The sequence below is a fragment of the Bos taurus genome, chromosome 26 (genome assembly GCF_002263795.3).
Source record: "Bos taurus isolate L1 Dominette 01449 registration number 42190680 breed Hereford chromosome 26, ARS-UCD2.0, whole genome shotgun sequence".
Lineage (NCBI taxonomy): Eukaryota > Metazoa > Chordata > Mammalia > Artiodactyla > Bovidae > Bos > Bos taurus.
The window spans coordinates 45,299,223-45,324,588 of NC_037353.1; the positions used below are offsets into that span (position 1 = coordinate 45,299,223).

General features: G+C 52.3%; 1 protein-coding gene across 5 annotated transcripts; it reads right to left on the bottom strand.

Moving 5' to 3' along the window:
* Positions 1–1,231: 1,231 nt before the first annotated feature.
* Positions 1,232–25,325, bottom strand: UROS (uroporphyrinogen III synthase). 5 transcript variants are annotated; one of them, NM_001191369.2, is made up of 10 exons: positions 24,947–25,325; positions 16,757–16,845; positions 16,490–16,573; positions 14,880–14,976; positions 13,531–13,605; positions 11,459–11,533; positions 7,760–7,840; positions 6,840–6,925; positions 5,594–5,692; positions 1,232–1,880 (listed from the first exon to the last, which is right to left on the bottom strand). In NM_001191369.2, exons 2-10 carry the CDS (start codon positions 16,817–16,819, stop codon positions 1,746–1,748), a joined length of 795 nt encoding a protein of 264 aa, NP_001178298.1. In that variant the 5' UTR covers positions 16,820–16,845; positions 24,947–25,325; the 3' UTR covers positions 1,232–1,745. The 5 variants fall into 5 exon arrangements, 4 of the variants coding, with proteins under 4 accessions (NP_001178298.1, XP_005225913.1, XP_005225914.1 ...); XM_005225856.5 differs by having other exon boundaries at positions 1,286–1,880; positions 24,881–25,013; XM_005225857.5 differs by lacking the exon at positions 24,947–25,325 and adding an exon at positions 21,090–21,955 and having other exon boundaries at positions 1,286–1,880.
* Positions 25,326–25,366: the final 41 nt, after the last annotated feature.

Consider the following 25,366-nt stretch of genomic DNA (forward strand, 5'->3'; position numbering starts at 1 on the left):
CAGCCAAAATAAAAATGAGAAAATAAATATTTTTTTAAAAATTTAAAGAAGGAATAAATGCTTCTCAATTTGTTGCCTGACTCAGGTCAGTTTCCAGAACCCTGAAGTGGTTGTTGGTAGCAGTTTTGTCAAATTCTATCCTGGTTTCTATGAAAAGGCAGCTACCACCCCCCAGTACCCCCTCCCCTCCAAGCTCACTGTTCTGCACAAATTCACTTAGAAGTGAGCTGTGTACAGGGTTCCGCCCAGGTCACAACAGACTCCCTTCTGCCTCCTCCACTGTTCACACCTCTGGTCTCAGAGAGATTCTGAGGCCGTGGCAGTGGCGTCAATGCTCGAGAATATACAAAGAGGAGAAAAAATTAAGGGAAGGGAAACTCTGTTCATTGCACTTAGTAAGGTACTAAAGCAGACTCCTGTGGTTCAGCAATATTAAAAGGAGTTTTAGGTATAATTTTCAATTCTGCTTATAAACCTAAGAGCTTGTGCTTGCAACCCTGCCTTAGCTAAAAGTACAGAATCATTAAGAGACTTCTATAGCAACTGGACCTTGCTCTGTCCCCCAAGCATGTGATCTGAGGACCGCTGACCCAGTCCAGGCACTGTTGAGCCCACAGGACCGTCTTTTGTGGCACTGAGGCTGGGGCCTGGGACGTGGGACTCTTTCCCGCAGTGCTTGCACCTGGACAAACGTCTCCTTGAGCAACAAAATCCAAAGACACTATAAGGCTCTACGAACAACTGCATGCATGCACAGTTGGAGCAAATTACCGACAAGAAGATACAAAGGTGTCAGGAGCAAGAACAGGGTACTGCGCGTGCCCCCTGCCCTGGACACCCCCACAGGGGTGGCAGGCCGCCTAAGCCCCCTCCAGCCTGACCCCTGGACGGACCTCCACCCTCATCCCACATAAGCAACCAGCTCATCCCCACCTGGGGGAGTGAGAAGGTGAAACTGTTACTTGTTTTTGCTCCCTCCTGTAGCCATCGGAGCCCCAGTAAAGCCTTGCCTGAATGTCTTGACTAGCCCTTGGTGGTGGTGTTGAGTTGCTAAGTCGTGTCTGACCCTTGCCACCCCATGGACTGTAGCCCGCCAGGCTCCTCTGTCCATGGGATTCTCCAGGCAAGGATACTGGAGTGGGTTTCCATTCCTACTTCAGGGGATCTTCCCAACCCAGCGATGTAACCCACGTCTCCTGCATCTCCTGCCTGGGTAGGAGGATTCTTTACCATTAGCGTCACCTGGGCAGCCCAGAGGTTCTTTTTCACAAGAGGATAAAACTCCTTCACACGCAGCAAACTTTATTCACCTGGGCAGCCCAGAGGTTCTTTTTCACAAGAGGATAAAACTCCTTCACACGCAGCAAACTTTATCTTCACGCCAGGTCTGTCGGTTCTCAGCATGAGGGCGCATCTGCTTCTTCCCCAAACACAGCAAGTGACAGGGACACACGGTCAGCCCGAGTGGCCAGCGAGCTGTATTTGGCTTCCTTCCTGCCGCCGGAGGAGCCGTGTGTGCCGGGCAAGGGTCCGTGCTGGCCTCCCTGGGGGGTCGCCAGGTGCCTGTGGGCCTGATGCCGGCCCCATGGCCTGTCCGGTCCTGGGTGCTGGGCGGGGGGCAGGGGGTGTTCTCCTCGGGCAAGAGGCAGAAGCATGAGGGCAGCAGCCTCCTGGGAGCCCCTGTCAATGCCTGGCTCCACACGGAGGCAGCAGCCCAGCCAGGGGAGGGCACTGGGGCTGCACACTCAGCATGCGTGGGGCTGGAGCGTCGTCCTGATGCCAGCGGCCAGGGCGCGTGGCGTGGGGCTCTCCGCGGTGCAGCTCACGGGCAGGCCCTGTGCGGCCAGGGCTTGGGCCGTGGTGGGGCCGATGGCCACGAACTGCAGGGAGAAGACAGAGGGGTCTCAGTGGAGCCGCAGGCCTCGGTGGGGGGTTGGAGGGGAAGCGGGGTGGGGGGGGGTGGGTGCAGGGCCCGTCGGGACATCCTGTTAAGACGACGTCTGGAATCGGTCAGGACCTCTGTGGTGGGAGCACAGAACAAAGCCTGGAAAGGGGCTCTCTGTGAGGCAGGGGTGGCAGCCAGGCCCCCCATGGAGGCAGAGCAGTCCAGACCGGGGCCCGGAGCCAGGGGGTCAGGTTCAAACGGCAGCTCCACAGGACAGTGGCCTCAGGGTGACCTACCCTCTGTGGGCCTCCATCCCCACCTCCATGAAGCAGAAAGGTTAACAGCTTTGCTCATCCGGCTGCTCCAAGAGTTAGATGAGCAGCACGTGTGACCACTTGGCCCGGGCTTGGCACAGACCCACACCTGGTGCCCGTCGGTGGTCACAGGACCGTCGTTATCCTAGGTTAGAAGCTTCAGTGGCCTGGGCCACGTATTGCTGTGACTCTGGCCCCTGCCAGCTGTCATTGCAAATCACTTAGCCTTTCCGATCCTCAGTTTTCTCATCTGTAAAAGGGGCTCAATCACCCTGCCTCTCAGTGCTGGCTTGGGGCGGGGGGTGGGGGTGGTGAAATGGGAAGATTGACAGCTTCAGGCAGAGAGAAGGTGCTCATCCCACCCCACTCTGTGCTCACACCACCGACAGGGACCTGCCCAGGAGTGGTCTGTGACGGTGAGCCCCCTGAAGATGGCAGCCCCTGCCTGGCACCCCCATCCGCCCCTCCCCAGGCAGGCTGGCAGGAGAGAGAACGAGATACCGCCTTCGCACAGTCTTAGGAAGCGGTGGCCTGGTGCTCCTCCCCAGGGGGGTGTGGGGGGCAAGGAAGGAGGCTGCTCGCACAGAAGCTGGGGCTCTTGGAACCCCCACACTCCCACCCCTTCCACAAAGCAGCTACCCCTTCAGAGACCTCCCTAAGGCAAAAAACTGAAGCTGGACCCCTACCTCACACCATGCACAAACATTAACTCAAAACGGATCAGAGACCTCAATGTCAGAGTTAAAACTGCAACAGAAAACACAGCAGTGAATCTTCATGACCGTGGACGAGGCAATGGTTTCTGAGACACACGATGAAAACCACAAGCAACAAAATAGAACACTGGTTGAAACAAACTTCTGTGCCTCAAAGACGGAGAAGGCAATGGCACCCCACTCCAGTACTTTTGCCTGGAAAATCCCATGGACGGAGGAGCCTGGTAGGCTGCAGTCCATGGGGTTGTTAGAGTCGGACACGACTGAGCGACTTCACTTTCATTTTTCACTTTCATGCATTGGAGAAGGAAACGGCAACCCACTCCAGTGTTCTTGCCTGGAGAATCCCAGGGACGGGGAAGCCTGGTGAGCTGCCGTCTCTGGGGTCGCACAGAGTCGGACACGACTGAAGCGACTTCGCAGCAGCAGTGCCTCAAAGAACACCATCAACACAGCAAAAAGACGACTCATGGAATGGGGAGAAGTCTGTGCAAATCATGTATCTAACAGGCACTTGCATCCAAAAAGCTCTTACAACTCAATAGCAAAAAGACAAATAACCTAGTTTAAAAGTGACAAGGATGTGAACAGACGTTTCTCTTAAGAAGATATCAAAATGGTAAGACTCAGGGAACTCAAGTTGGTGCTCTGTGATAACCTAGAGGGGTGGGAAGGGGTGGGAGGTGGGAGAGATTAAAGAGGGAAGGGACAGGTGTACACGCAAGGTGAATTCATGTTGATGCATGACAGAAATCAAACCAATATTGTAAAGATACATAAATATAAAAAATTTTTAAAAAAGAAGGTATCAAAACGGTCATCCTGCCCATGAAAAGATGCTCAGCGTCTTTACTCATTAGGGAAATCCTAACCCAAACCACTAAGAAACTACTTCATACCCACTAGAATGACTATAATCATAAAGACAAAAAAAAAAAAAAAGTGTTGGCAAGAATATGGAGAAATTAGAATCCTCATATATTGCTGGTGGGACTGCAAAATGGTACAGCCACTTTGGAACAGTTTGGCAACTGTTTAGAATGTCAGACATAAAGTCACCATATGAGCTAGCAACTCTACTTAGGTATACACTCAAGAGAAATGAGAACACGTGTTCACACACACAAAAGCCTGTATTTAAATGCTCAGCTATTACTCATGATGGCTCAAAAGAGGACACAGTCCAAACGTCCATCAGCTGATGAATGGACAAATAAAAGGTGGTTTGTTCACAGATAGACTGTTGTGTGGTAACACAGAAGAATGAAGAACCGATACATGACGACGTGGGTGAGCCCTGAGGCGATCAGGCTAAGTGAAACGAGCCAGGCACCACAGGCTGTATGCGGCGAGACTCCGTTTGTATGAGAAGTCCAGAGCGCAGGGAGATCCGCAGAGACGGGGAGAAGGCCAGTGGGGGCTGGGGGCTGGGGCGTGACTCTCACGGCACGCGGTTTCCTTCGTGGTACTAAAATGTTCCGGAACGAGAGGGTGATGGCGGCACAACTCCGTGAATTTACTAAACGCCCTGAACTGTACACTTTAAAAGGTACATATTTAAGTCATAAAAAGTGAATTTCATGGTGTGTGAATTATATCTCAATAAAGCTGCTTTTTTCTTAAAAAAAAATAAAAATAAGAAAAGAAAGAAAGAAACTCCCTGAAGTCGGGAACTGGCAAATAGAAAGCATAATTTCAGCAGAAGCAATCTGGTCACAAGATGACGTTTCCACATGAGCCTTTTACTCCCCCTGACACGGGCTGGTCACAGGAGCGGGGGGTGTCTAGAGAGCTCTGCTGTCAGACTCACCACCAGGGGCCTGGCTGGACCCACGGAGCCCACGGGGCTGGACCCAGGCTGCGGACGGGGCCCCTGGAGCAGGGCAGCCCACTCCCCGCCGGGCCCCCAACAGCCCAGCGCTAAGGCCAGTGTTCCGTCTCTGGGCACCTGCCTGGGGCTGGGGTGGGAGTGGGGAACCAGTCTATAAGGCAGAGACAGCCCCGACCCCCTGGTGTGCTGGGGCCTGTGCTGGGGGCTCCCAGTCACACCAGCAGCCCTTCCCCAGTCCTCCTCAGGCCCTTTAAGAGCATCCCCATTACAGGGCTGTGATTACTTGCCGACTCCTAAAGAGTACAAATGGAAATCCTTTGAGTTAAAAACCACAAAAAGGAGAAAGGATTTAGAATACCTAATTTCAAGACAGATGGGAAACAAGGGGAAGCATGCTCATAACTGAGCCAGGCCTTGAGCTAAGGGCTTGACTTAATTCTTTCAATGAACCTATCAGGGAAGACCATGCACATGTCTACGAAGACCACAAAGGGATAATTGTCTTCACGCAGCACAGGCTCAGAGGTTAAGTAACTTGTGCAAGAGCACCAGCCAGGAAGCGGCACTGTGAGCTGTGTGCAGGGGCCTGGGAGTCCTGATGCCCGCGCTGCACAGCACGAGGACTTCTGGACCAGGGTGGAACTCCCCTCGGTGGAAGTGCAGAGGCCCGAGCCCTGGACCGCAGGGCGGTCCAGCCCTGCCTTTTCTCCAGAGCTGCCATCAGGGACTCTACGAGGTCAGGAGTGCTTTGGCTTCGCACGGAAATTCTAGGATAATTAGTAAAAGCTAAAACAAACAAACAAAAGAATCTGAAAGAAAAAGGCCAAAAGCCCACTGAATATCTTACCTTAATTTGGCCAATGCTGTCACCAGATAACTCTTGAATGTGCTTGAGACTGTGTGTCAGGCCAGAGGGACTAAAAAATGTGATACTGGCGGGAACACCCTGGAGAGGGGAGAACAGAGTCAGTCCCTTGCCAGGGACCAAGGAGAAAGAGGCTCCCCAGCCGATCACCCCTGGAGCCCAGGGTGCACCCTGGAACAGCCTGGGGGCATTCGCAGCAGGAGGGTCCCCACTGAGAGATGCTCCCCAGACGGTGACCACCCCTGGAGCCCAGGGTGCACACTGGGGGCATTCACAGCAGGAGGGTCCTCACTGAGAGATGCTCCCCAGCTGGTCACCATCACTCCTGGAGCCCAGGGTGCACCCCGGGACAGCCTGGGGGCATTTGCAGCAGAAGGGTTCCCACTGGTTTGGGTCCTGGGCTCCCTAGAGATGGAGCCCAGGTCGAGAACTGTTTAGAGGGGGTGGGGGAGGCTGGGTGCTGTTTCCTGGGCACTCTGCCACCCTCGGGTCTGCGTCTGCCCGGCCAGAGGACACAGGCACCGGGGACCCAGCACCCAGGCAAGTGGACAGCGCCTCCAGCTCCTGTGGCCAAAGAGCACCGATCAAGTCAGATAGCAGCGAGCCTGCTCCCTGGCCCTCTCCGTGCCTTCTGGAGATGGAGCAGACAAATGGGCCCATTGGGCCTCTCTGCTCTGGTTGGTGCTAACAGGGCCTCTCAGGCCAGCAAGGCATTCGGAAGCCTGTCCTGGGGGAGGAAGGGGAGGCGTCTTATTGGGTGCAGACGTGGAAAGCTCCCATCAACCCCACAAGAGCCGAGCACTGTTCTGCCTGAAGCCTCCAAAGGTTCCCGCTGCCTCCCCAGCTCAACCCAGACCACGCCCCACCCCGTGGGCCCGCCTGGTGTGCACCTCGCCCCTCTCGGCCCCTGCCCTGCAGCCCCACCGCTGCCCCACGGCGAGGAACTGTGTCACGGCCACTGCTGACCCCGGGCTTTCTCAGTCTTGAATGCTACGCAGAGGGCTCTGTGTAAATTATCTCCTTTAACCCTTGAAAAATCTTACCAGATGGGTCTGTTCCTACTTCCCAGATACAGAGATGGAACCAAAAGATGGGACACTCCCCGCCCCCCACCGCGAGTCACAATCTGCAATGGACAGTAGAACCAGCATCGGGAGGCTGGCGCCCCTCAGCCCTGCCTGTGCCACCTGGGGGCCCCCGGCCCGAGCTCCCGGGAAGCGGCACGCACCTGCTGGGTGTAGTAGCTGGTGAGGTTCCCCTGGATCCCTGGGTGTGGAATAGTCTGGTAGACGGTTACACTCTCCAAGGGGATCCCTGGACACAATGGAGACCAGGAGACACACTTTACTGTGCCGGGAACGGACCACAGGGCACCGTTAGTAGAGGTCCCCCAGGGCCACACAACTCTCCCGGAACAAGTGGCCGGGCACCGAGGGACGGGGGCTGGGCCGGCCCTCCGCACCCCACCCTATGCTGCGGAGCAGTCACACGGTGCAGGAGGCGGAGATGACAGGGAAGGACGGGGTCCCGAAGCCTCAGCCCCCTCGGGACCACGGATTCCTTTTGTCCCCGCATCTATGTGAACTGTCCACAGGCCTGGCCCTGGCCACTCCCGCCATGGCTGCTGTCCGCGTGGACTCCCACCCTGAGGGCCAGAGCTGGAGGCAGACCGCACGGGGGTTTGTAAGCCTGGGGCGTCAGCGGCCACGAGCTTTCGGGGGCCCAGACAGCTCGGTCCCTGGCACCCGGGGATGGAGCCCAGGGTTGGAGTGGGAGCAGGTCTAGGTCAGCTGAGCTGCAGGCCGCCCCGTGCTTGATGAGATCGGCTCTCCCTGAAGACTGGCTTCCCCGTGTGCCTACCTGGGGGTCCCGACCACCCTACTGCCACCGGGGTCCTGGTGAGGGCTCTGGGCCCCCCACCACCCCCAGCTGAGCTGAGCGGGTTGGTGGGGAGCGAATCTAAAGTAGGAAAGTGCCTGCACCCCGAACCTAACATGAGGGGCGCCCACCTCCCGGCCCAGCGGTCCAGCCCAGCCGTGCCCTCCCTCGAGGGCTCTGGGGTGACACTTTGTCACTGCGCAGGCGGGCTCTCGGGACCCCGGACAGGCCGGGGCAGGCATGGCCCAGAGGGCCAGTGCATTCAGTCACCTTTGTCCTTGAGCATTTTTGGCAGGATCTCTCTCTTGAGGGTTCCGCAGGGAAACAGAAGAGGCAGTGCCGAAGGCTCCCCTGCGAGTAAACAGGCGGGCGTTGTAGACAGGCCAGGGGTAACGTGTCAGGGGTGTGGGAGGCACAGCCCCAGGCCCCGCCCTGGGTCAGGTCGGTTCCAGGACCGAGTGGAGGAAGCTCTCGGGGTCATGGTGGGGTGGGGGGCAGCATGTGGAACACTAACATCCACGCGTGCCTGGGGCTGTGGTACCCCCACCTTCTGAAGCCCCTCCCACCCTGGTGGCCCCGGGCAGCGGTGAGCATGCAGAGCTGGGTCAGAGGTCAGGCCCAGTACTGGCCCCAGAGTAACAGTCTCTGCCTCCTGAGGGGACCGGCTGGAAGGAAGTAGCTGGAACCTGGGCTCCACGGACAGGCAGCAAATGGGAGCTGAGCATGGATGATGGATGTGCAGCCACCCCAGCAGAGACCAGCTGCAGGGCCACTTCTGTTATGGTGGGGATGGCAGCCGCCAGGCCAGGTGCCTCAGGGGCTGAGGGACGCTGGGGGGAGCCCAGCCTGCTCAGAACGGCCCTGCCTCCTCCCCCTGCGTACATCTCCGCTCTGGGAGAATCAGCTGGAGGCCTCTATTTGCAGAATTGTGGAGACACCATGGAGACAGAAGCTCCCAACAAAACCGATGGGCCGTCAGGTGTCAGAATCCTCCCCAAGAGTGGAGGCTTGATGGCAAACAGCCTGACAGCCTCCGGGGTAAGGACGCCCACGGCCCATCTCATCACCATGGAAACTGACGGTATCTCCCACCAGGGCACTGCTCGACCACACCACTCTTCCTCTTTGTCGTAAGATCGTTTATGGAAAACAATGAATGAATGAATTTAAAAAATTCCGTTCTGGGATGAGCTCAGCTAAATAGGCCAGTGTGAAAGCTGGTTGAGTGTTCTGCAGAGGTGAGCGGTGAGGTCTCCCCGGGACGACAGGGAGCGACCAGGGCCTGGCAGGAGTCTAACCCCACACAGGATGGTGAACCTCGGGGCTTGGATGCTCTGCGCTCCTTTAACAGGAAGGGGGCCTGGCCTGCTGGGCAGAAGACGGCAGCTGTGCGGAAAGTCCTTGAGTGCTTGCTACCTGGCCGGGGCGGGGGCTTCAGTCTCTGCAGGCGATGCGGGTGATGAGAGGGTGTGTGTAAATATCATTTCGCTGGAGGAGACGCATGTCTGTGAAACTCTAACGGCCTCCAGGTCTGTGCCCTCTCAGGCCTGTTAGGGGCGGGCACTTAACAGTGGATAATCAGGATGATGAGGCTGGGTGGGGGTGGGTGCGCGAAGGAGAGCCCAGGAAGTGGACAGGTTGGCAGGAACAAACTGTCGGTCAGCTCAGCTGCAAGTCCAGGGGGACAGTTCAGATAACCTGAGTAACCAATCAACTATAATCCAGGGAGATTAAACATCAATAAATAACCCGCACAATGCCTGTCTCTGACGCCCTCCCCTCCTTCTCTTTCTCTCAGAAGACGCTGTTAAGAGTCATCTTCTACCTCTGACCACTTCACTCATCCTTTCTTTTCCGCCAGCAGGGTCACCCTGGGAGGGAAGACCTGTCCATCAGAACAAGAAACTACCAGACTCACCGAGGTGATGGCTTTAAGCGCTCTAACAGTGCCCGTCACAGAGTAAACAAGTGTTTCAGTCAAACAAATAAGCAGTGACTACAAACTGGCCTTTCTACTCCAAGCACTGGGAATGCCTTCTTGCCTTTTAAGGTCAAGCTTCAGAGTGGACTTCCGAGAAAATCGTTAACATCTAGGCGAAACCAGGGGCAAGTCCTTATCAGTCAGGATGAGTTCTCATTTAGGTATGATTCTACTTGGGAACTGAAGGTTTGTTAGGACCCATAGGTGAACGCTGGTCGAGCCGTGGGGAGTCCGTCCTCCCGCTTGTCCCCTCAGAGCTCTGGGACCCTGGATGGTCCCGAGCCCCCCGGAGCTTCGACAAGCCTGCCAAACAGTACGCTGGGCAACCCTGGGGCACCCGGGCGTTCCTGCGGTGCCCTGAGCTGAGAGAGGTGGCTGAGCTGTGGCCTGTGCTCCGTGTGACGGGGAAACACGTTTTTCGTTTTTTCACTTTGATTAATTTAAACAGGCACACGTGGCTCCCACAGAGGACCATAGTGGACGGTGGTGCAGAGGCGCCAGGGCCACGCTGACCACCCGGTAATGCCCAGCCCTCAACACCAGCGTGACAGTGACGCGGGAAACAGCAAATAAGATCATTCATAAAAGAAGAGTGGGGAAAGGAGAGTGAATGGGAACCTGCAAAATCCACTGTCTGCAGCCTGAGCGCCAGGAGGCCTGGCCTACGGGAAGGGGATGACCCAGGACTCTTGCAGGAGTGCCTCCCGGGGTCAACAGAAACACACAAGCCCAAGCCCTTCACCAACGGCACTGGCTCCTGACAGCAGGGACCCCTAAGACTTCAGAAAGATCGAGACAGGCCAGCGCCACCTGGAGAACAAACGTTCCAACACGCTACGCCCACACAAAATGGCCCCGGAAGCCGTCCAGTCCCCGGGTACGGTGTTGCCCTCCCTGCCCACCCGATGCCAACACCAGGGACACAGAAGACAAAACCCTCTCCTGGACAAACTCACAGCAACACCTTGGGCGTCAGCAACCAACCGGCCCTGTCTCCGAGCCCAGGGAAGTTCTAGAGAGGCCTGTACACCGCGGCCCCGGGTCAGAGCCCAGCACGTGGTCTACGGCCGCTCTCATTTACGATGGGCAGAGGACGGGCCCGCACAGCCGCCTGCATCTGGTCCTCAAAGGACAGGCCCACAGCCCCTGACCTCGAGGGGCACAGCCCTGATCCCCTCAGTAACAGAAGGTGAGACACCATCCTTCACGTGGGTGTCTGATGTCACGCATCCGTCAGGGAGGGGTCAACATGACAAGGACACGCTTATGTGAGCACCTGTGTGCAGCTGGAGCAGGCACGGCAGGGGGTCTGGGACACACAACTTGAGTGGGGGCTCCCCTACAGACACACTGAGCCTCTGTTCTTTCTCTTCGAGAGTTCTGCTCCAAACAGAACTCTCATGTCAGAAGCTGAGAATTTCATAACCAGTGCAAAGCCTAATCCCTACTGAAATACAAATCTCCCTAGAACCTGTGCCATTCTAAGTCTCAGCCCATGTGCTGCCCAATGATGAGCTTATGAGGGGGCAGGGGGTGCTTTTTCACGGAGGAGTGGGCTTTGCGGGGGAGGGAATTCAGAGAAGGAAGAGGTTCCCACAAGGAAGGACAGGCAGGAGAGCTGGCAGACAGACAGACAGTGCCCAGGAGCTCCTGCTGCCTCCACCCGCCCCTTACGATTCCCAGAAAATCCTGTTCCTGGTTTTGTCTCCAACCCTTTCACTCTGTGTCAAGTTCGAGTTGTCTCCTTGGGTGGAGTGGGTGGAGGGCAGTGGGCTGAACCTCAGACCAGCACAGACGGAAGCAGATACAAGGCACCTGATATAAGACAGCAGCAGATGCAAGGCGCCGTGAACGCAGAGGGGCGCACACACTCAGACCAGCCGTGTCGTTACCAAGACAGCACCGAGGAGACAGCCCTCCCCCGAGGTGCTGGCTGGGAGGCCCCCCAACAGCAGCACCGGGCTTCACCGGGGCCCTACTCTACTTACTGGAGCAAATGTATTCTGCAAGCTTTTCTGCGTTTCCACAGGTTTCTCCTTCTGTATGCAGGCCAATTCTATTCACTGGAAAACAACAACATCTATTTGTTTACATGGTTATTTAAGTCCTTTTGTTCCAGGGTCATTTTTTTAAAGGTGCAAAGACGAAGGCAGGTGCTTTACAAAGACATGGAGTGTCTCCCCTTGGAAGCTGGTGTGGGAGGTGGGAGGAGGCATCATGTACCTGAGAGGGAGCTGGGTCCCAGCCCGCGGTCCCCCCGCCCCCGCGGCCCCCAGACCTGTGGCTTTAGGTGATGCGGGGTCAAATTAGCAACTTACTCTCAAAAGGTTCAGGAAAAATTAAGTTCTTTGCCTTGTATTTATACCTTTCCTATAAGTTCCCTTCAAAATAAAGATGTATATATAAAAGAAGAAACGACATACCCATCACACAGATCTGTCATAATTTAAATTGAACTCTTCCCCTGTTCGTGGACACTTGGGGTTTTTCATTTTTTTACATTATAAGTAACACTATGATATAGTTGTGTATCCCAACCCTCCCCCGACAAAGACTCTTGAGAGTCCCTTTGACAGCAAGGAGATCCAACCAGTCCATCCTAAAGGAGATCAGTCCTGAATATTCACTGGAAGGACTGATGCTGAAGCTGAAGCTCCAATACTTTGGCCACCTGATGCGAAAAACTGAGTCATCTGAAAAGGCCCTGATGCTGGGAAAGATTGGAGGCGGGAGGAGAAGGGGACGACAGAGGAGGAGATGGCTGGATGGCACCACCGACTATGGACGTGAGTTTGAGTAAGCTCCAGGAGTTGGTGATGGACAGGGAAGCCTGGCGTGCTGCAGTCCATGGGGTCGCAAAGAGTTGGGCACGACTGAGCGACTGAATGATAAAAACATTTCTCCTATTTGGGATTACTACCGTTGGATAGATTACCAGAGAAGGGATTAGTGGGCCAAAGGGTACAAATAATTTGGCAAAGCCTTTGAATACATGGGGACCAAGTATTTCTCAAAACATGGGAACCGATTTTCAATGCCATTTAGCCATATCTGAATGTATTTATTTTACCACAGCCTTATCGGGATCATTATGTGGTTGACTAATTACTTGTTATAAACTGAGTAAGGAAAAGAATCTGTTTTAAACTGAACCACGGGGCTCCATGAACTAAGTCAGGTCAGTGGGGAAGGACATCTCCCGTTCCCCTCTCTTCTCTGCTCTCCACCACACTCACACCTCTGCTCGCTGGCTGCCCTGGGGGTGGGTTTTCCACACCCAGCAGTTCTCCGGCTCTCAGCTGGGTGTCTGACAACCTAACTCACGTCTGACGCGCTCTCCAAGGAGGCAGCGTCAGATCCCAAGGATGCGGGGCTCAGCCCCCCGGATCACACTGCCCCCACTTCGGACCTAGGTCATCGCTCGTGCTTCTGACAGACCGGCTCTGAGTCAGAGGGTCTCCTGACCCACTCCTTGAGTTGGGTCACTTGCTAGAACAGCTCACAGAACTCAGGGAAAAGGTGTAATTTACTGTTGCTGACTTCTTACGAAGGTATTTCAAAGGGTGTCAATGAACAGCCAGATGGAGGAGCTGCATCGGGCAGGGATGGTTCGGGGGGCCTGGGCCTCCCAGCTCCTCTGTGAAACTGCTCTTTGGATTTTTATGGCGGCTCCGTTGCATGGGCACAATCGACTAAATCATTGGTCACTGGTCATTAATTCAACCTCTGGGCACCCCACCATCCTTCTCCCTGGAGGTGGGGGGCAGGGAGGGCAGGATCTGAAAGTTCCCACTGGAATCACGGGACTGGCTCCAATGGCAACTAGCCCCCAGTCTAAGGGCTTCCCAAAAGTCACCTCAGTGAAGTCAACTCAGATGGAGTTGAAAGAGGTCTGTTATGAATACCAAAAGACACCTTTTTTTTCTTATCATTTAGGAAATTCCAAGGGTTTTAGGAGGCCTGGGCCAGGAATAGGGATAAAGACCAAATATACATTTTTTATTATAATCACAATATCACAGTCATACTCTGGTGTTTTATTTGGGCCTTGACTGCTTACCTAGAGAAGCAGTAGCATTTCCCACCACATACACCGACTTAGCATTCCATTTTTCTTTCAGAGACTTTTTCCAGACTGTAAAACATGAAATTTGATGTGAGCTGCAAATACCACGGTGGCCGTTTGGACTGCTGCCTGTGGCTGTTTGTTCATCCTAAAAAACTTGTGAGCAAGGCAAACTTTTAATGACCAGATACAAAGAAACAGCATCTCAAACTAAAATCCATTTTTAAATTCTATTCATAGTCTGCAGGCAAGTTTTTAAAAATCACTTTGGCCAAATGTGTCAGTATGCCTTGCCTGAAATATTAAGTCATTTCCACAGCTGGCACTAGAAGCATTTTAATGAATACTAGTAAACAAACATAATGAAGAATTAATTTGCTTGGTGATATTAAAATATAAAAATCTATCCTTTTTCCCTTGGCCACGCCATGAGACTTGTGGGATCTTGGCTCCCAGACCAGGGATTGAACCCACGGCCACAGCAGTGAAAGCACGGAGCCCTAACCACTGGACCACCCGGGAATTCCCCCCAAATCTAGACTTTTAGAGAAAAAAGTTACTGCTCGTGAAAAAGAGGCGATTTACATCTCTAATAAAGCAACTGCTGTTTACTCACTGTCCTACTCTTTGCGACCCCCTGGACTGCAGCGTGCCAGGCTCCTCTGTCCTTCACTCTTGCAATTTGCTCAAATTCACGTCCACTGAGTTGGTAATGCTATCTATCCACCCCGTCCTCTGCCGTCTGATACAACTGATTTTATCTGGGACATAAACCAAAGCAGTCAACAAACTGTCTTCTGAGATAGGAAGGCTCATTTATCCATTAGGTCAAAGTGGAGATGATACATTTTGGGTTAGGAACAAACACAATTTTATAGAGGACATTATCATTTTATGACAAAAGTAAACATTTTAAAATATGGGTTAAAGAAATACTGGAAAAAAAAGCGTTGTAAGGCCACTTGGCATTCAACACCCTTTTAGGAGATAAGGAAACACTAGTTTTTCCTTCCCAAGACCTGACACCCGTCTGGGCGTTTAGGAGGCAGCACGGTCCGGCTTCCTGGGGACTCGGCACCTCGAAGTGCTCGCTCCCATCAGAAGGCTCCCGGGTGACGCTAATCTGGGTAGGACACTAAGAAAGAGCCTAGAAGAGGGAATCTCATCTCATCTTCCCTCCACAGGTAACACAGGCACAAAGGAACTCGGTACCTAAATACTTTTTGAACCAAAAGTCACTGCGCTGTTTCAAGCGTGAGGTGCACCTCTTTCTGGACTGAGCATCACCGACGGGATAAACCAGAGTGACATCCAGAGGGATTCACAGCAGACCCCGCCCTCACCTTCAGCTTTAGTGTCTTTCTGCAAACACCGCTCCACGGCTTCCACCGCTCTGGGGCTGGTGAAAATGAGTCCCCCGTAACCTTCGGGATGAGACAGCTGCACACCAAACAACGGCAGAGGATTTTATATGATGGCCAAGTTCAACGCTGCCCAAGATTCAACATCTTCACAAAAGTAGTAGGCAAACTAAATCCATCCATCCATCCATCCATCCATCCTTCCATCCACTCAAGACAGGAGAGCCCACTATGTGCCTGGAACTACTCCAGGTCTTTAAGGTCACAAGGTAAATTCACAGCATTTCCCCCAAACAGCTCACGGTCTTGGGGAGGGACGGGTCGGTGTGATGTGGGGTGGCAGGCATAAGGGAGCAGAGGGGATGTGACTCAGCCTGGGCGTGGCTGGGGTGTAGGCAGGACCGCAGACTGGACCTGCATCCATAATAAACTGGATATTCAAGGAGCGATATCCATGCTGAAGCCCCGGTTTTTGAAGATAAAAACGGGGACAAAATCTACTGACCATGTATTCTGAGCAAGGTGGTGGGCTGTCTTACACACATTCCTGCACCGAACATGTGAAGGCACCCTGTGATGGGTGCAAAGATTTGATCGGATTAAGACACAGAGGCTTGTCGAGGATGAGGAAGCAGCCCAGGTGAGGGCCGGAGCTGCGATCTGAGCACGTGTCTCCACGGTGCCCAGGCCAGAGCACTCACTCACCGCACCACCAGAGCTTCAGAGCTCAGACACCCCCTCAGGAAACAGACTAGCTGGGGGTGATGGACAGGCTCCTGCTTGTAGCATTTTTCTGACCATCGGGGTCCTAGCAACGAGCTCAGATGATGAGCTCTGCTTCCGTTAAAGCTGCTTATGGGGGTCCCTTACATAGTCCTCACAGCACATAGTCAGGGCAGATGCCAACTGTTGAACGAATAATTTAACATTCAGCTCAAACGGAAGGGAGAAAGCAGACAGGTGCTCCGTGAGTGACAGGCAGACTCCAATATGCAGAGCATGGGGGCGGGGTGGGGAAGGGGGGAGCCCAGTGGACAGGGGTGGGCACACCCATCCCGTGAACCCCCCGGCTCTTGGCCCATGTGTCCAGAACAGAGCCCCTGGGGAGGTTATCTGGTGGCAGGTGCACAGTGGTGGAGACTGCTGGGCACCAAATCTTTAGCTGGAACTGTTCCGACAGGGCTTCCCTGGGGCCGTCCCCGGCTGTAATCTATTACCCCAACCCTGGGGGCAGCAGCCCCAACCCTCCCTCTTATCTGCTGGGGGACCTGGCCAAGATGCCTGGCCTGGGAAGAAACAACAGCTGTTGGGCTCTTTGCTGAGGTCGGGGGGTGTGGCCTGCAGGAGAGGAGGAAGGGGAAGGGTCTGCACCGCTGAGAGCAGGCAGGTGGGGCCTCGCCGCGGCCCGCCTCTGAGAGGCTCGGGCTGAGGATCTAACAGCAGCTGAGACCTGGGGCAGGTGAGTTCACGTCGCCAGACGGTGAGACGAGTGCTCATCAACGGGTCCTTCCCACTCGGGCTGGGAAGGATGCCAGGGAAACCAAAGGTGTCTCATTGGAAAACGACGGTGCTCAGAGGCTGGCGAACCTTACCTTCTCCGACAGACTGGGGAGAGACAGAAACTCAAACGATAAAACAGGGATCAAAGTGGCTTCGAGCCCATATAATCCCAGCTCCTGCAAATAAAAGGATACAGCTTTGAGCTGGCAGGGGTTTTTTTTGGAAAATAAGGAAAAGGGGCCTGTTTCACAATTTACACTGTGCCCACTCCTCAACTGTTAGCAGATCGCCCCACCCTTGATTGACTTCAACACAAGGCAGGGCCAGGCGTTCTGGGACTGGGTGTGCCAAGCACTTACCCTGACGTAGGGGTCCTGGCCACAGTCGTCCTCCTTGGGGTCTTTCAGCAAAAGAACCTTCATTATGGCCTGGCAGTCCTTACAGTGTGCTACGGGGCAGGGAAAGGGGATGTTAACTTGATTTCCAAGGCTCTTCCTGAGCAGGGTCAGTGGGCTGGGCGGGCGTGGGGCGCAGGTAATCAGCGGCAGCTTGGCTGGCCTCTCCCTCCCCCACAGTGACTTGGCATTTATGGGCTTGTTCCTTCTGAAGACCCTGTCACCGATAAGGCCCGCGGACAGCAGGCTGGCACTTGATATCACTTGAGAGACTCACAGAAGAGAAGTGATGCAAATTCTGGGTTGAATCAATAATAAATAAGAGAAATGAGTATCTTCTAAGGAAAGGAATAATTACTTCCATTTCTTGATAAATCTACTCAGTTGCTTATAAGCTCTTTAGGAAATGATTATATTGATTCTTCTCATATGTTTTACAATACGGTCAAGTACCATGAGATAATCTTTCAAAAATTTTTGAGAAACCTGGAAAAAAGCCTGTTGATATATATCAAAAGGCGTACATACGTTATACCCTTTCTTCCTATAGTTTCAGTTTTAGAATAAATTCTAAGATGATACTCATAAATATGTGCAAAGATTAACATAAAGGTGTTCATCCTGGTTTTTTTTTTTTTTTTTAATTGACACAGAACATAGGGCAAGTTTAAGGTGTACAGTGTGATTTAATACATTTATACATTGTGACACAATTACCTCTGTAACACTGGCTAACATCTCTTCACTTCATAAAATTATCATTTCTCTTCTGTGGTAAGAGCAATTAAGATCTAGTCTCTTGGTAGCTTTGAAGTTGATAATACAATATTGTTGATTATAACCACCACGCTCTTCATTAGATCCTCAAAACTTAGCTGCAAGTTTGTATCCTGAAGGCAATGGCACCCCACTCCAGTACTCTTGCTTGGAAAATCCCATGGACGGAGGAGCCTGTTAGGCTGCAATCCATGGGGTCGCTAAGAGTCGGACACGACTGAGCGACTTCACTTTCACTTTTCACTTTCATGCACTGGAGAAGGAAATGGCAACCCACTCCAGTGTTCTTGCCTGGAGAATCCCAGGGATGGGGGAGCCTGGTGGGCTGCCATCTACAGGGTCGCACAGAGTTGGACACGACTGAAGCAACTTAGCATTAGCATTAGCATTACGCTTTATAATTGCAAATAATTAGAAACAATGTAAATGTCCAACAAGGAGAGAATGGCTAATAAATCATGGTACAAGTCTACAAAAAAAAATCACTAAAATACTCATAAACAACTTACTACACGGGTTATTTACTCACAAAATAATGTTAAGTTTAAAAAGGCAGGATACAGAATTACGTAACATGTTTGATCTTACAGATTTTATATACACATAGACATGAAAGAATATTCTTTGCTGCTAGGCTAGGGTGATTATTTTCTCCTCTCTTTCTGTATCATCCAATTTTATTTTTACAATAAACATTAAATTCCTCTTGTATCAAAGGAGGAAAAAGCACATTATAACCACCCAAAGGTCTCAAAACAAAAGCCACCGAAGACCTGCAGAACAAACTCTGCTGGAAACGCAGATTACATCCCGCAAGTAGCATTAGACTAGCAATTACTTAATTAATATACAGTCAAAGAGAGTATATTGTTTGGAGCAGAAGTGTGTTAACGCTGGGAGCCATTACTAATAAATAATCACTGAACAAATTTCTGGAAACTTATAACATCTATGGGACATCTTAGGAAACTCTGGCTCCAAATGAATTGCTTTGTATCTAAGCAACCAATCCTGGGTGAACTAATAATTATGAAGCCAAGTTCAATTACTGCTGCTTTCCAGCACTTAGCTGGAGAGCGGGGGGACTTGGGGAGAGAGGCAGCAGCATCGTGTGTATCATTTCCTGAAATTACTCACCACGCGTCTAACACAGAAACCAGAATTCCTCCTTTCCGGGATGCTCACTCTTAGGTGCCAACTTGGCCGGGCTCGTTTTCCCCATTTATTCAGAAATGCTAACCTAGGTGTTGCTGGGCAGGTACTCTAGAGAGGTGATCCACGCACCATTCGTTGGCTTTTAGTAAAAGAGGTGATCCTAGGTCACCAGGGAGGGCCTGCTTCAGTCACCAGGAAGGCCTAAAGGGCAGAACTGAGGTTTCCTCGAGGAAGAAGGTAATTCCACTGTGGCCGCAGCTGCAGGCAGTGCCCGAGCCTGCCCTTCCCGTCAGCTTGCACCGTGGATTCCAGCCTTTCTGCGCCAGCCCCCACAGCTGTGCAAGGCAATTCCTTGCACCAAGTCTCCTGATTATATCCCCTACTGTTCTCTCTGTTGAACCCTGGCTGACACACCTCCCAATCTGGGGGTTCAGGGATGTATGCCGCTAGGTGGCAGGAGAAGTGAGTGACAGAAGATGAGATGGTTGGATGGCATCACTGACTCGATGGATGTGAGTGTGAGCAAACTCCGGGAGAGTGAAGCACAGGGAAGCCTGGGGTGCTGCAGAGTCACACATGATTAGTGACTGAACAACAGAAAGGGGCCTGGGGCTTCCCCAGGGGAGAAGGCAGGCGTGACTCAAGTGCAAGGACCAGGGAGACTCTGGTTCACTGAGAAAGGGGGATCTACCGGATCCCCAGATATCCATTCCTCCCTCGCAGACAGGAGCCCTTCATAACGTCGGGCACATGGATGCCCGGGACAAATATGTGCAGATGGATATGGTCAGGTGAGGAGGTGCTGGTCCAGAGGATGGAAGTTGAAGTGATGCATACACTTCTGGTCCCGCCTGGACAGGAAGTGCCATTCCTGCCCTTCCCTTCCTGCCTCCCTGCGGGGTGGAGGATGGATGGCGTTGGCCAGTAAGAGCTGCAGGGTCCTGCCTGGGGGCGATGCAAGGAGCAGGACCTCTTTGCATGGCAGAGCCACCAGTCAGCCAGAGTGTTTACATCAGAGGAAAGAAACGTTCTCTCCTGTTTCAGCCAATGTTATCGGTTCTCTGTTAGAGCAGTGGGACCCACATCCTCACCCATGCAGAGCCCAGAATGCTTCCTGGAGGACCCGATGTTCCTGGAGGATCATGTTCAGACTGGAGGCTGCACAGGTTCAAGCCTGAGGGGTGGGGAGAGGCCTGGGGCGGCTGGAGTGTGCAGGGGAGAGTGGGGAGATGGCCTCGCCTGGCCCTGTTAGGGAGTCTGGACTTAGCAGCAATGGAGATGTCTTGTTGATGGATGTACTGTTCTGCTTGCTCTTTCTCTTCCCTTTTCTCTCTGGGGCAACATAAGGAGGGGAGTGCAGGGTCACCGAACAAGCACAGGGCTAAGGGCCAAGGGAGTCGGGTTCTGGTCCCAGCCTGACTGGCCACGACGTGATCTTGTTTTCGCCCCTGTTAAATGGGAATACCCTCTGCCCTCCCAAGGCACGGAGTGACTCAAAGGAGATAATGAATGACAGCTATCCAGCTGTTGTTATGTAGTCACTAAATCATGCTTGACTCTTCTGTGACCCCATGGACGGTAGCCCGCCAGGCTCCTCATTTCCTTCTTTAGGGGATCTTCCTGGCCCAGGGATTGAACCTGAGTCTCCTGCATTAGCATATGGATTCTGTATCACTGGGCCGCCTGGGAAGCCTTAGTTGGATAATAAAAACATGTGAGAGCAAACCAAATCTATTCACTGCAAATAAGGAAAATATTTCTTCTGGGTTCTACTCTGTGGTTCTCTCGGGTAATAAAACCGACGCCTTCTGGATAATGACTGCTTAGAAATTCCATGAGATGGGCTGCAGGACTTGAAAAATAAAAATAAAATACTGCCCTTGGCCCTTCTCTGCCATTGCTCTAAGCATCTCTAAGGCAGAACTAAGAGGAGCCACCGCTGAAGCTTCTCGGCCACCCCAGAACCCCTATCACCAAGTTCACCGAGAGACAGATCAACAGACACGTGCACTCAGTCATGCCAACACTCTGCTACTCTTCTTAGTAAATGAAGGTTTAAAGCTGAGACTGTGCAGAGAATCGATTCTCCTCCACATCTACCCTCTCACAGCTGACAGGTACCAGTCACTGAACTACTGGGCAAATCCAGCCCAGGGCTGAATCCAAGGGCTCAAAGAAAGGTCCACAGACCCTGTCTCAACAAGGGAGGGGGTGGGACGTCCCTGCTGGGCCAGTGGTTAAGGATCAACGAGAAGCCTGTGCACCGCAGCTAGAGGAAGCCTGTGCGCAGCAATGAAGATCCAGAGCAGCCATCAATAAATAAAGTTTAAAACAAACATTTTTTTTTTCAGTTGACACCTGTTACCTGCATTGCAGCAACAGGAGGAAGCCTGGAACAGGAAGGGGAGAATGGGGTCTTCTCAGGCTTTTATGCAAGAAGGTTTGTATGTGAGTCACTTCGGACTTTGGCAAGAGGCCTGGTGGTGTGGGAGAATCTTGTGCCAGAGGGGCTGAAGCCTGGGTTCTGGTCTTCGCTGTTCTCTTGGTCTCTGTTCTTGAATCTGTGAAATAGGTCTGGGCTTCTGAACCAATGGCTTCCCTGGGGCACTTTCTTCCCCATAGTAGACGCTCAGCAAATATTTGTTCACATTGTGGGAAAACAACGCTTTAGGTTTACTCAGCAATTTTTGGAGCATGGGGAATGGCCACTTTTCCTTAAAGAGACAGGGAATTGACTTGATTAAGGCCTCTTTGCTGGTAAGAGAGCCACGTCTCAAATCCATACTTTTAACCCATGTTCTGCTGCTTTGAGTATTAGCAAGAAAAGCAGCTGCCCTTTTATCTGGCACTTACATGTGTAATTTATGGGGCTAAGCATCTTACAGGCAAGATCTCAATCCTCATTTAAACCAGCAAGGAAGGGAGATTATTCCTTTTTTACAGAAGAGGAAACTAAAGCTCTGAAGGTTTGAGTAATGTGCTCAGGCTGCACAGCACAGGAGTTGGCAGAGGTAATAATAAAATGTAACCCAGGTCTGGAGCCCAGGCCCGGTCTCCCAAGCATATGCTACCAGCTCTCTGCTCCTTTAGGATAAACTCCAGACTCCATTATACAGAGTGGAGCATTAATAAGTCAGAAAGAGGAAAACAAATATCAAATATTAACGCATGTATGTGGAATCCAGAGAAATGGTACGATGAACCTATTTCCAGGGCGGGAAGAGAGACACAGATGTAGGAAACAGACGTGGACTCGGGGGGAAGGGAGGGTGGGATGAACCGGGAGACTGCGATTCACATACATACATTACCATTTGTAAAACATGCAGCTAGTGGGAGGCTGCTGTAAGCCCTGTGATGACCCAGCGGGGTGGGGTGGTGGTGGGGGAGGGGGTTCGAGGGAGGCTCAGAAGGGAGGGGATATATGTATGCATATAGCTGACTCATGCTGTTGTACAGCAGAAACACAATATTGTAAAGCAATTATATTCCAGTAAAAAAAAAAAAAAGATAAATTCTGAGTTAAGCTGAAGGTGAGCCAGTGGGTTGGCAATCTAGTCCCTGACTGAGTGAAGTTCCCCAGGGTCAGTACTGGACTTTCTTGAAGGACAAAAACCATGGGTAGTCCATTTATTCACATTCACTGCTCCAACTCACACTCTGACCATGAGCTCAACACTGGGGACTAATCCCAAGGCACAAAGAAAGGCTTTTCCCCTCTCAGATGGGAACACCAGACCACCTGACCTGCCTCTCGAGAAACCTATATGCAGGTCAGGAAGCAACAGTTAGAACTGGACATGGAACAACAGACTGGTTCCAAATAGGAAAAGGAGTACGTCAAGGCTATATATTGTCACCCTGCTTATTTAACTTATATACAGAGTACATCATGAGAAACGCTGGACTGGAAGAAGCACAAGCTGGAATCAAGATTGCCGAGAGAAATAGCAATAACCTCAGATATGCAGATGACACCACCCTTATGGCAGAAAGTGAAGAGGAACTAAAAAGGCTCTTGATGAGAGTGAAAGAAGAGAGTGAAAGAGTTGGCTTAAAACTCAGCATTCAGAAAATGAAGATCATGACATTTGGTGCCATCACTTCATGTGAAATAGATGGGGAAACAGTGGAAACACTGTCAGACTTTATTTTTTTGGGCTCCCAAATCACTGCAGATGGTGATTGCAGCCATGAAATTAAAAGACGCTTATTCCTTGGAAGAAAAGTTATGTCCAACCTAGATAGCATATTGAAAAGCAGAGACATTACTTTGCCAACAAAGGTCCATCTAGTCAAGGCTATGGTTTTTCCAGTGGTCATGTATGGATGTGAGAGTTGGACTGTGAAGAAAGCTGAGCACCGAAGAATTGATGCTTTTGAACTGTGGTGTTGGAGAAGACTCTTGAGAGTCCCTTGGACTGCAAGGTGATCCAACCAGTCCATTCTGAAGGAGATCAGTCCGGGGTGTTCTTTGGAAGGAATGATGCTAAAGCTGAAACTCCAGTACTTTGGCCACCTCATGTGAAGAGTTGACTCACTGGAAAAGACTCTGATGCTGGGAGGGATTGGGGGCAGGAGGAAAAGGGGATGACAGAGGATGAGATGGCTGGATGGCATCATCGACTCGATGGATATGAGTTTGAGTGAACTCTGGGAGTTGGTGATGGACAGGGAGGCCTGGCATGCTGCGACTCATGGGGTTGCAAAGAGTCGGACATGACTGAGCAACTGAACTGAACTGAACTTATTAAAGCACTACATGCTTATTGAGGAAAATTTGCAAACTACAAAACAGTATGTTCCTCAAGACATTAAAAATAGAATTCCTATGATCAAACTGTGGTGGAGAAGACTCTTGAGAGTTCTTGGACTACAAGACCAAACCAGTAAATCCTAAATGAAATCAACCCTCAATATTCACTGGAAGGACTGATGCTTAAGCTGAAGCTCTATTACTTTGGCCACCTGATGCGAAGAGCCAACTCATTGGAAAAGACCCTGTTGCCGGGAAAGATCGAGGGCCAGAGGCGAAGGGGGCAACAGAGTCGGGGACAGCTCATTCCTTTTTTGCAATCGCACTTCCCACCTACTCTGCTCATTTTACAGAAAGAAAAAGGAAAACTATAGACCTCGCTCTCAGAAAGCTGATGTCTTCTCTAGTGACTTTTTTCCCCCAAATAACATTAACAGGCTGCAGACTGGCAGTCTGCGGGATAAATCTGCCTGGTAGGTGACTTATTTGGCACAAGTTTTACAAATCACGTTTTCTGGTAAAAGTCCAGCACTCCAGGTTCTCTTGCAAAGTGAGAACTGAGAACACTGGCCGACTTTTCCACTTGGCCACAACTTGCAGAGCTGCTGGGTACACGCTGTCTAGTTTACCACAGTCCTCTCCACTGTGTTTTCTCAAAATGGGCTCAGGTCTGTCCTTTAGATATCCCCACAGGCCCTGAAAGTGTTAATCGCTCAGTCATGTCCGGCTTTTTTAGACCCAATGGATTATAGCCTGCTAGGCTCCTCTATCCATGGGATTTTTCAGGCAAGAATACTGGAGTGGATTGTTATTTCCTACTCCAGGGGATCTTGCCGACCCCAGGGATCAAATCCAGGTCTAGTGCATAGAAGGGAGATCCTTTACTGTCTGAGCCCCCAGGAAAGCCCTAAGTGAAAGTGTCAGTCCCTCAGTCGTGTCTGACTCTTTGAGACCCCATGGGCCAGGATCCTCTGTCCATAGAATTCTCCAGGCAAGAATACTGTAATGGGTACTCCTTTCCTTCTCCAGGGGGACGTTCCCTACCCAGGGATCCAACCTGAGTCTCCTGCATTGCAAGCCTGGCTTGCTGCAGTCCATGGGGGTCCCCGAGTTGGACGCAACTTAGCGACTGAACCAACAACTTGCCCTAAAGCCGATGAGGTTGATGCGTGATTTTAAAGAAACCTTCAGATCAAGAAATGCGCTTAAGGACAGTGGGCTAAGGGCAGGTATCAGGATCGCATTCACTGATTACGGACAAGGCTGTGCCACCGACTGTGCTGGGCAACGCCTGCCGGATTGGGGCATCTGCTCTGGTCCCGCGACCTTCTTTCCCTTCGGGGACCGCGCACCACGGCCCAGCGCCCACCCAGGCCAGCAGCGACCTAAGGGGTGCTTACGGCGGGTCCCCGTGCGTCCGCGGAAGTCTTGTGTCTTCGCCGGTACCGTGCACAAGCGACACCTACCTGGCGGGGCTGGCGAGGCGCTGAGCAAGAGCCCACGCCGGGGCGGACTCTCAAGGTTTCCGCCTGCAGGCTGCCCGGCTGCTACGCTCAGCGCAGACCCGAGGGCGGCCCCCTTACCACGTGGCCAGCGTTGCCACGACGACAGTCCAAGCCCCCGCCCCGAGTTACTGGTCACCTGTACCCGCGGTGGGGGATCCAGGGGGCCGGCGCCGAAGCTCGCGCATGCGCACTGACACCCAGGCCCAGCGACCTATTGAGATGAATCAAACCACTGCGCAAAGGGGGGGGGCCGGTGGTGAGGAGAGCCTTGGAAAGACGAGCCGCTCAATGGAAGGAGGAAGAAAAGGCCAAGATAGGACCCCTCCAAATTGGACTTGACTTTCGGACTTCATGGCTGTGGGGTTGACGCCGGCTCCGCGC

Excerpts from the sequence above, each read along its gene's own strand:
- UROS (NM_001191369.2), bottom strand. The coding sequence starts at position 16,819 with ATGAAGGTTCTTTTGCTGAAAGACCCCAAGGAGGACGACTGTGGCCAG. Across the intron at positions 14,977-16,489 it reads TCCCCAGTCTGTCGGAGAAG|CTGTCTCATCCCGAAGGTTA; the intron begins GTAAGGTTCGCC and ends TTTGGTGTGCAG. Across the intron at positions 6,926-7,759 it reads AAAAATGCTCAAGGACAAAG|GGATCCCCTTGGAGAGTGTA; the intron begins GTGACTGAATGC and ends CATTGTGTCCAG.